The 10,404-nt window shown below is 37.4% G+C and overlaps 1 protein-coding gene across 10 annotated transcripts; it reads right to left on the bottom strand.

Annotated features, from left to right (window-relative positions):
* Positions 1-1,014: 1,014 nt before the first annotated feature.
* On the bottom strand, positions 1,015-9,306 carry nfyal (nuclear transcription factor Y, alpha, like). 10 transcript variants are annotated; one of them, XM_044127188.1, is made up of 10 exons: positions 9,180-9,306; positions 8,354-8,455; positions 6,387-6,458; positions 5,477-5,623; positions 5,175-5,306; positions 4,650-4,752; positions 4,364-4,536; positions 3,688-3,861; positions 2,792-2,902; positions 1,015-1,934 (listed from the first exon to the last, which is right to left on the bottom strand). In XM_044127188.1, exons 2-10 carry the CDS (start codon positions 8,432-8,434, stop codon positions 1,878-1,880), a joined length of 1,050 nt encoding a protein of 349 aa, XP_043983123.1. In that variant the 5' UTR covers positions 8,435-8,455; positions 9,180-9,306; the 3' UTR covers positions 1,015-1,877. The 10 variants fall into 10 exon arrangements, with proteins under 10 accessions (XP_043983123.1, XP_043983097.1, XP_043983132.1 ...); XM_044127162.1 differs by having other exon boundaries at positions 1,015-1,937; positions 9,180-9,305; XM_044127197.1 differs by having other exon boundaries at positions 1,015-1,937; positions 4,382-4,536; positions 9,180-9,305.
* Positions 9,307-10,404: the final 1,098 nt, after the last annotated feature.

Below are 10,404 nucleotides of genomic sequence, written 5' to 3'. Positions count from 1 at the left end.
TTGTGTCCTCCTAAAATAAAAATAGGCAATCTAGGAGTAACACGTAAAAATTTTTATTTGATTTGCTTAGATATTGAAGATTGACAATTCTAATAAAAAATACTTTTATAAAGCCTTAAAGAGCATTGTTTTGTGCCTTGAGGCCTTAGGTGAAGTTCCAAATTAAGCAACCCTAGGGGTCTCCCTTCACCTTACATGACAAGACCCTAATCAAACAAAAGAAAACCTGGCTCTTAGTGGATTATAAATTCTCCCCATCGTACATCCCTTTGAAAATTTTCTGCAGAGGCCGCTGTACCTCTACAAAAAAAATTCATTAAGGCCAAAAGGCTTTGGGGTCACAAATGTCTTGGAAAGAAGGGAACAATGTAAATCCATTACACAACCATGTGCAAATAAGTGGATAAAAAGTACATAACTTTATTTTTCTTACTTAATAAAATTTCTGAAAGGTTTTGTCTTAAGTACCCTTTCCTTTGATAATCATTTATAAAATCCAGTGCAGCTAATTGCCACTTCCAATTATCACCACAAACCCCCAGGACTCCAAACACAGTAGTGGCAGCGTCATGCTGCGTGTATGCTAGACAGAGAAGCTGGTCACAGGAGATGGAATATAAATGGAGCCAAATCCTGCACAAACCAAAGAAAAACTACTAGAGACGGCAAAAGCTAGAGACTGATGTGCAGACTCACAAGTGAAATATCTGAAGCAGATTTACACCATGCTTATAAATTGAAGACAATGTGTTCAGTTTTTAAGAAAAAAATTGAAAGCATGTCTATTTGATTCTACTTTATATGCACATGCCATTGTGTGGCATCACATAATATCCCAATAAAACACATTAAGGTTTGTGCTCATAACATCACAAAGGTTCAGGATTATGAATACTTTTACAAGGCACTGTCTTTGGTTCAACTAAAAACAAAAAAAAAAAAAAAAAAAAGTCTGCCCCAGTTAAGACTCCAAGGGATTTCCTAATTAGTTCTTAAGTAATGAAACAAAATATGTAATTTCTTAATAAAATTTTAATTGACATGTTTTTATGTAGACAATGTCCTTTTCACAATTATAAAAAAAATATTAACATTGACAGATGCTGATGGATAAAAATTTCTATCTACAAAGAAGAAAAAAACACACCTAGGTGGACTTACAGATGAAAAGTTCTCAACTATACATGAATGAAGTGTGTATTACAAAGAATTGCTGTTCCCCCTCCAACCCCCCCGAGCAAAACAGAAAGTCCAACTATAAATTGTATAAAATGCATCCACAGAACAAAAGTCCTTCTATACAATGTCTTCACATTACTATCACATCTCTGGAGCACCAAGTACTATGCAGCCATTAGGCAAGTCCAAAAAGTACATGGATTTAAATAATTAAATTTTTATGTAAAGGAGGAATCAATGATATAAAACAGAAGGGTAGCATAAAGTAACAAATGCGCCAGAAAACAAAACAAAAAAAATAGTACCATTAAAAAAAAAAAGTGTCAACTGGAGACAGATCAACAAATTGTCAACAGACCAGAGTCTGAGAGTATGGCTTTGTGACTGTCTTTTTTTTTTTTTCCCTCTGTGTGATGACTTGACAAAAAAAAAAAAAAAAAAGAACCTTAAAACAGAAAAACACAACGAAACTAGGATCAGCCAACATGATAACATCCTCCATTTCAATGAAGACCAGAGAAGTCTCCTGGCTCAGCTGTGGCACAGCCAGCTCCCTGGAAGTCCAGTCAAGAAGTTGAGAGAGAAAAGAAAACGCCACAGTGAAAGCACTGCTGGGTTTGTTGAGGACTACAGAAGAGTGTGTCGGATGGTTAGCTGGGTTGAAGAGTCACAAGCAGGTCATGATGTCAGGGAAAATGCTAGGACACTCTGATCATCTGAGTCACTGTCTCATCTGTTGCTGCCGGGGCGATTTCCTGCTGCGAAAAGAGCAACCATTTATTACGAGAAGTTTTAACAAGGCTTCCTGCTAATTTTAAATGTCTTCATTTCATATTTTTGCTGACAAATTCTTTTTTTGTCTGTACGTATGTTTACATAAACATATTCAAGAAAATGTCATACAAGTGTGGAGATAAGTCCAATATGCAGATAATCAGTTGTAGGTCTAAACACAATTGTACTTTGTCTTTTTTGGAACTGTGCATATGAGGAAGTACTCGACTGCAAAACTATGCTGATGTTGGATTTGGCAATGTGGTAAAGCACTCTTTCTCTTTGTAGTTAGATAAGCACTATTTTAAAATCGAACATGTCGACTGTAAAATTCACCCAAATGTTAGCGCTTTGCTAAACAAGACACAATTCCAAAATCTTTAAAAACATCAGGTTTCCTTTTAAACTTTGTACTTCACAGGGAAGCCAAAAAACATCAATAAAAATATCAACGAAATAACCCTTTTACAATTCTGTTTTGGAAAAGCATGGCTTAATCATGAGTTGTTTCTATCTTAAAACAGACAATCAGTTGGAATGTGATTAAAGATCAATGTAAGAAGCTCTCCGTAAAAATTCTGAAGCTAATCTTTTAAAAGATTAAGAAATAAATTGTAGTAATTGCATTTTTCCATGCTCAGTTTTTGTCCCTCCATCCTTATCCAGACTTGGAAAAGTACAAAATAGAATTCCATGATTTCCAAGAGTTTTCACACATGCATAGGAACATGCTAGCATCTTAAATATGAAATTACTCATCTGTTATGAAAGATTAAAAATGTATAACAGAGAAGTTGCAACTTTGGGGCTTGTGTTCCCCGCCATCCTAACTTCTTACTTGCGATAGGCCTAAAGCCGCCTCCTCCTTTTCTTTAGGGGAGAAGAACCGCCCTCCGTCTCCACGCTTACGCTGCATTGCATGACGGTGACGGGACTCGTGTAGATATTTCTGCAAGAGACAAGGAAATAAATTTTTTTTAAACTCTTGGTCCATCGAAAAATTTTAATTCATTGATTTATTCCCTTCTTTATTACTACTAGATAATAGAAGGTCACACCCCAGTACCAGAAGTTTTCTTTACTTTTTCCATGATGTACGAACAGCAAGCTTCTTACTATGTTCATAATAAAGTTTTATAGTTTGTGTTTATTTGTTTTGAAGGAAAAAGAGAAAAAAAAACCACACATGCTGCACGTTTATATTAAGAATAAATGGCAATCTCTCAAGTTAAATGGCGCCATACTTCTAACCCATATGCCTATAAATACGGGTCCAATGTATGAAGATCAGGTCCCTATAAGGTCCGTTGGACTTCAGAAGACAAGTGATTATACCAAAAAAGGCCCTACATAGACAATATGAACAAGTATACACACAGTTCAATGGCAACATTACACTTTCCCTCTGATGCACTTGAACAGACATAACACTACCTAAACATTGCTTCTATACTGTGAAACTGTGGTATTTGTACTAATTTTGTCTTACTGCAACAACTTTCAACCGACCCGGCTAGGGATGTGAAAAACAAACCAAGACGGAAACTGTTGCCAAAATAAATTAGTACAGTCCAAAAATAGTTCCACTTTTTTCCACTGCAGGTTAAACATTTGAGCCATTTTCACACAAGTATAAGTTACTAGATAGACAGCTTATTCAAGAGCCTTATTAACGACCGTCAGGAAAGCCAGTTTATTGTAGTTTTTCCTCCAAGGGAAACAAGCACTGCATACCCTCCTCTCCTTGGGGATCTTGCCCTCAGCCTCCAGTTTGGCCCGGGCTTGCCTTCGCTTCAGAATACGATGGTATTGTTTGGCGTTGACGTATAGAGGCTCTTCCTCCAGCATTTCAGCTCCCGGGAGGGGGATACGCTGCATGGTGGGAACGCCGCCTCCACCCGGCACCATCTGATAAACACAGGAAAAGAAACATGAACAAAGTACTCAAAAACCTTTACCATGTTTAAAAAAAAATTAAGATACGCAGATGTATAAATCAGTCATGGTACGTTGCCATACAACCCTTCACAGCCATCACACCTTTTGCAACTAAACGGACCTTTTCATTTTAAGTACTTGGTTTTAACAGAGTCAATCAAATAATTCTGCAAACCAACAAAAGCCCCAACAGGTGGACAATGTCAAATTAAAATTGATTAAAATCTATTAATCTTATGAACATTAATTATGGAAATGCTAAAGGTCTTTACACAAAGGGAACACATAGCAGGTGTGATGACTCATGAGGGTATAACTTAACATATTCAGACAACACTGAAATGATCCCCACGACGTCTGTGACAAAACCAAAAATGGTTCAACTGTTGGTTCTCGTTTCCCCAAACTCTGCGCCCATGTGTCAGTCTAGATGTAAAAAGACAGGAAAAAAAAAAATAAAGATGCTGAGTACCTCTGCACAGGGTCTTACCATGACCATTCCACCTGCATTGACCATGTTGCCGGAGACAGGCAGGGTGACGGTCACAGTGCCTTGGCCGCTGTTGGTAGTGTTGGTGTTAGCGCCCCCTGTTGCTTGCACTATCTGAGCACCTGCCAAGCTGGCAGCGGGGATTGTGATCATTCCTGGAGAGAAATAATAAGCACGGACATTGTTGAGACTCACAGCTAAAAATAAATAAATATGCTTATGAAGTTTACAGACAACAACAAAAAAAGAAAAGAAGAAAGAAATGTACCCTGCTGTAGAACAGAGCCATCTGCATTGACGGGCTGGTAGACGATGGTCTGGCCGTCAGCTGTCTGTGCCACCTGTTGACCCTGGACGCTGATCTGTTGGCTCTGATTTACGACATAAAGAAGAGATATTAGAAAACGTAGACTTCCTGTACTCATTTTTACCCCTTTGGAGGGAATCATCTAGCAGTTTAGTAACGGGAATGTATTTTTAAAGGATAAGTCATATTTGTGAATGCTCCACAGCAGGTTACCAGTGATACGTAAAGATTTTAACGGTTTACAAGACCAGAACAGCTAAAATGTTCTGTCATGATGTTTCTATGGAGTAAAGTCCATTTGCTGAGATGAGTGAAAAGTTAGAAATGTTAAGAGCTGGATTAAAAATGGCTTATAATCAGAAATCCAACCGTCATTGTCACTTTCCGTTTCTGCAGGAGCAAAACCAGAAAGCAGAGACTACTAGTTTCTGTCTTCTGTGGTACAACAGAAGTTCAATGTCGCCGAAGTCTCTCAAAATGACTGACCTGGTTCTGTCCAGCAGTGATGGCCGTCTGGGGCTGCTGGATGATGATTTGTTGAGGCTGACCCTGCTGGCCCTGGAGCTGCAGAGTCTGACCACCTTGCAGCTGTATCTGACCAGGCTGCACCAGTTGGATCTAAGGAGACAATTAAATGCGTCTTAATTGATCATCAATACCATTTAAAAAAAAACAAAAAAAAAACAGGACAAAAATGTTCTCATCGCTATAAACATGGGCAACATGTGACATTACACTTTCCGATTGTTCAATCTAATCACAGATCTTCATGGACACTTGTCCTTTACCTGCTGCAGACCTTGAGCTCCAGACACAGGAACCTGCATTATGGTCTGACCTTGACTCCCCGACATGGCTTGCACCATGATGGGCTGGCCTGACGATGTAATGAGCTGTCCGCCGCTCACCTGTACCATTAGGGGCTGCCCCTGCACCTGCAGAGAGGAATACAAAGCTATTAAAGTGGCCCTGATGTGGTGTGACCCGTCAGTGCCCGCATGGGACATGAATGGCTGCATGCAAGTAAAGTACACCTCATTTGCACAAAACTTTGGAGAAAAGTGGAAATGTTTCACTGGGAAGTTTTGTCTCTTGAAAGTACAAGTGTAAGATAAGATGTGTGTGACTGATAAGGATGAACTTATAAACTTTCAACTTGCATAAAATGCATTTTGTGTGAAGAAAATAAGTCTCAAAGGAAAAAAGCCTGAGAGAATTCATCAGCTGTTATAATGCAAAGAAAAAAACATCACAGAGACGACGTCATCATCACAGCTATGAATGAGATGCAGCTGGCAGCAGTGACAGTGGATGCAACCTTTTCAATGCTGAACTCCATAAAGTTCACATTACTCGTGCTTCCAACAGTACATCCAAAAAAAAAAAAAACAAGAAAGTTTTGAACTTGTTTTTTTTCCCTTTAAAGCAGAGAAAACACAACTCAGACCTGTTTACCGTTTGTTTTTTCTTTCACAGCCATTGGAGGAAAGCCGCACACATTGCAGGCTGGCAAACACAACACACTGTGCTGAGGAACATGCAGTACAGGTAGTTGCAGGAAATGCTGGAGGCGGGGTGGGGGGGGGAAGACGATGGTTCAAACGCCACAGACAGGTCATGAGAACAGCCCTGGGTACGGCATGCAAACTGGTCACTTATTAAAGCGTTACTGCAGCGACAGGGCGGCTGTGACACCACTACCTGGAGTGTCTGCACCTGCTGGCCTGGCGCCTCTGCTTGCAGCTGCACAGCCGTCACTGTGCCTTGTGTCTGCAGGCAAGGCGGGACGTTACACTCTCAGACAAGTAAGGTAAAGCCCAAAATTACTCATACCTTTGCCGACTGATACTTCAGTGACCTTTGTCTTCTGGATGGAAATAATTAAAGCACAATCAAGGACGACAAGACGTTTTGTCTGCATTATCTCGAGCCTTGTGGCTTTCTATTTTAATTATCGTTTTGAGAAAAAGCTCTCATGTCGCCTGAGTATTTTTCCACAGACTGGATAGTTTTTGGTACAATGTTTTCCAAAAATCATCCACATTGTATCCACCAGCTCTGAGAGGATCCTGTAGAAATCAGGTACCAGCGACTCATATCAGACTCAAACTGGTCACTTCAGGACACAAGCGGACGAGGTAACTTGATAAAGGTAAAGGTCTATAGAAAAACAAAGCTACATTGTTTTAAAAAGCTAGTCATCAAAAACAGTTAAAGTGATTCAAAAAATAAAATAAAAAAATCAGTAAAGAAGATAAGGTTAATGGGATAAAACAACCAAGTTCCACATTACAACATTTATAAAAGATGGCTTTTTTAAACAAGCCTTAGACATAAAAAAAACAACAACTGTATTTTGTAATAATGAACTAAATATAAATGAAAATCATTACAAAGTTTTGGTCACTTTTACAACAAGAAACAGTCTTCCATGTACCACATCAGTTCACAAGGCTTTGGGAACATTTTGTTCCCACTATGAGAACCAATGTTTGTATACGGTAAGGAAATGTGGTTCTGTGACTGACAAATTGTTTATAAAGCAGGGTGTCAGTCCTGCTTGGATCATTGGTCATAATTTGTCATGCTGTCATTTTCCAACCAAAATAGAACTAGTCAGTGGTTGTAGGGATTGACAACCAACAAGCATCGGTTAAACGCAGTGGTTAAAAAAAAAGGAAGTGACAAGAAACAAACCAGTGACACAAAGGAATTAAATGGAATGACGAAATAACAGACGAATCAAACTGACCCAGAATCCAGATAAGAACAATTTGATCGTTGTATCAAGATAATTGACGATAACTATTACTGAATAGTTATATGGCATTATTTATATTCGTGTATAAATAATGCGATATTTATACATGAATATGTAAAAACATGGCATTAAATACTGAAATTAGAACTGCATAGTATGTCAAATTGCCGTAGTAATTGCAACATCACTGTGTGTAACAAAATAATCAATTTACTGGATAGCTTCCAGTCTAATACTAAAGCTTTTTGAGAGAGGTGAAGACATTGAGAGAAGGTAAAGGCAGAAAAGAGTCAGAAAATGTGGATTAATTAAGTTATGTCATCACCATTTTGAGCAATAGGATCAAAAATAATTCCTGATATTGTGCAAACCTTAAAGAAGTGTATTTTTACAAAGTAAAATATTAAAAGATATATTTTTGGCATATGCTGAAAATTATATGTTTAAAAAGGATTGTTTTATTTATTTGAAATTATTATATTTAGGTCAGCTTTTTTGAAAAATTGGCATTAGTCAATAATAAAGAACAAAATGGCTGAGGAATAGAAAGATGCAGGGCAAACAAAACAAAAAAAACAGTTTTTATAAAAAATAAAAATAAAAAAAATAAATAAAAAAATCAAATTTAGGCCATCATAAATCAATAAGCAGATAACCTTTGAAAAAGTTGACGTTTTCCTACCTTTTGAAATGTGCTTACATTATTTTTTGCCAGAAAACAAAAGCAAAAACATATTCACTTAAAATGTGGCATTGGATGAAGTAACCTTGGGCTTGTTGGTAAATATCAGAACAATAAATGTGACTTCATTGACGGCTCCTTTTATCTGGTTGCTTTAGAAAATAAAATGTGATAAAAAAAAATAAAGCAAGGTTAAAGAAACTGCTCAAAGTGTGGTCTCACCTGCTGCTGGATCTGTCCATTTGCAGTCTGCACAACAATCTGCTCCCCTGTTGTAGTGGTGGCAGTGGTGTACTGCTCCATGCTTTAAGATTATCAATCCTCCTGAGACAAAGACATGTACAGTTATACAGTCATTAATACATTCACATATTTAAAAGATACACATTTCAAGCAAATATTGTATCAATCAAACCTTTGCTGATTATCACCTCGTAAAATAAGTCGTTCTTTATTTTTTATTTTTGCCGTGTTTGGTTGCTTTAATTTTAAACACGCAACGCCTACTTATCTTAAATAAATTCAACAATGTATCTTAAAATATAATTTTGATATCTAGGACAACATAGGAGAACAAGAAGGGCAATATTTATCCGTGTTTTATTCACTGTTGCAATAATATGGGGCTAACAAGGCTATGAGAGCTAGCTGTGGTAAATTCTAGAAAGCACAAAATGGATGCTCGCTATCTTCAAGGGGAAAGTCGGGCGTTTTGCTTCTTGTTTCAAACTGTAACTAAACATTAGCTGGCATACTCATCCGCTGATGAGTTTACGGCTTCATTGACAAACGCCGCTTTGTTTAACACTCATTTTAGCACAAAGGCTAACAATAGTGCAGCAGGGAGCTCATGTTTTTCCCCCAGTAGCCTAACACCGAACGAGAAGACGAAGGTCTTTGTGGTTAAACAAGTCTTCGGACACAGCGGTCAAAATTACTCTCAAATTAAATTTTTTTCTTGCATTAAGCAGGGTTAGTAATTTGGTTGGTCCATGACAAACCAATCCGTGCTGACAACTACCAATGCCTTCAATCGTGGCTCCCTTACCGTATCTTCACTGTCCGGTTTCCCTCTGATTGGCTCCAGTACAGCTCGCTAAAACCCAATCAACAAAGTGAGCGGACAAAATGGCGCAAATGAAACAACGGCAGCTGGGAGGAGGTGCGCAGCTGCGTGACACATGACTACAGGAACGTATAAACGTGCAGTACCCCTACCTACCACTGGATGATGCTACATTTGCCAATCATTAGGTGCCTTTAAATTAAAATGATGCCGCGAACAACATACATTATTATTTTGTAGTAGTGACATAGTGATACCTGGTATGGATATCATTTGGTGTTCACTGTTAATTTGTCCTGAGTTCTCCATTCACATATAGGATACAATGGGACAAAAAACAACTAAGGACCAAAGGTGTCACTATACATTAAATAATTAACATATTAGATACATTTTGAAATGTGATATTAAAGAAAATGAAAATGTAAATTATCAAATTATTAAAAACACTAAGTTTTATCTCTCAAACGTATTATTATTATTATTATTATTATTATTATTATTATTATTATTATTATTATTATTATTATTATTATTATTATTATTATTATTATTATTATTATTATAGTTCCTTCATTACCATTTACAATGAAACAGTTAATTATAAATGTATACATTATAAACAACTCAGATAAATTGAACTAAGTACCAAGCTCTGGTCATGATCTATTTAGAGCAGGGGTGTCAAACTCCAGTCCTCAAGGACCGCTGTCCTGCAGTTTTTAGATGTGCCACAGGTACAAAACACTGGGATGAAATGAATTAATTACCTCCTTCTCAATTCTGCCTTAGCTCAGAATTGAGAAGTTCTCCAGAGCCTTGCTAATGACCCAATTATTCTGTTCAGGTGTGCCACTCTATTCAGCAGCGGCACATCTAAACGTTGCAGGGCAGTGGCCTTGTCACAGTTTCATACCTGTGACATAGAGAATCACACTAACAGTTCAAATTATGTAATGGTGAAGATTAGAGTATAGTACTTAAACAATTTTCAAGTAATTTTTAGTTATTTTAACTTTTGATTCATTCTTTTGTAGTGATTTACATCAATAATTTATTCAACTACAGCCAACCTGTTTAGGATTGTATTCAAAACGAAATCAATTACGAATTTATTTATGGAACTTGACTTATTGTCGTGTTTTGATTATTGATTCTATGTTGCATTGTGTTTCTGGGTTTGATGTAAAGTACTTTGAAATGCCTT

Source organism: Gambusia affinis, linkage group LG01 (assembly GCF_019740435.1).
Source record: "Gambusia affinis linkage group LG01, SWU_Gaff_1.0, whole genome shotgun sequence".
Classification (NCBI taxonomy): domain Eukaryota; kingdom Metazoa; phylum Chordata; class Actinopteri; order Cyprinodontiformes; family Poeciliidae; genus Gambusia; species Gambusia affinis.
This window is presented reverse-complemented; position numbering and strand designations above follow the sequence as displayed.

Excerpts from the sequence above, each read along its gene's own strand:
- nfyal (XM_044127162.1), bottom strand. The coding sequence starts at position 8,434 with ATGGAGCAGTACACCACTGCCACCACTACAACAGGGGAGCAGATTGTT. Across the intron at positions 4,753-5,174 it reads TCACTGCTGGACAGAACCAG|AGCCAACAGATCAGCGTCCA; the intron begins GTCAGTCATTTT and ends GTCGTAAATCAG. Across the intron at positions 1,938-2,791 it reads CGGCTTTAGGCCTATCGCAA|CAGGAAATCGCCCCGGCAGC; the intron begins GTAAGAAGTTAG and ends CTCTTTTCGCAG.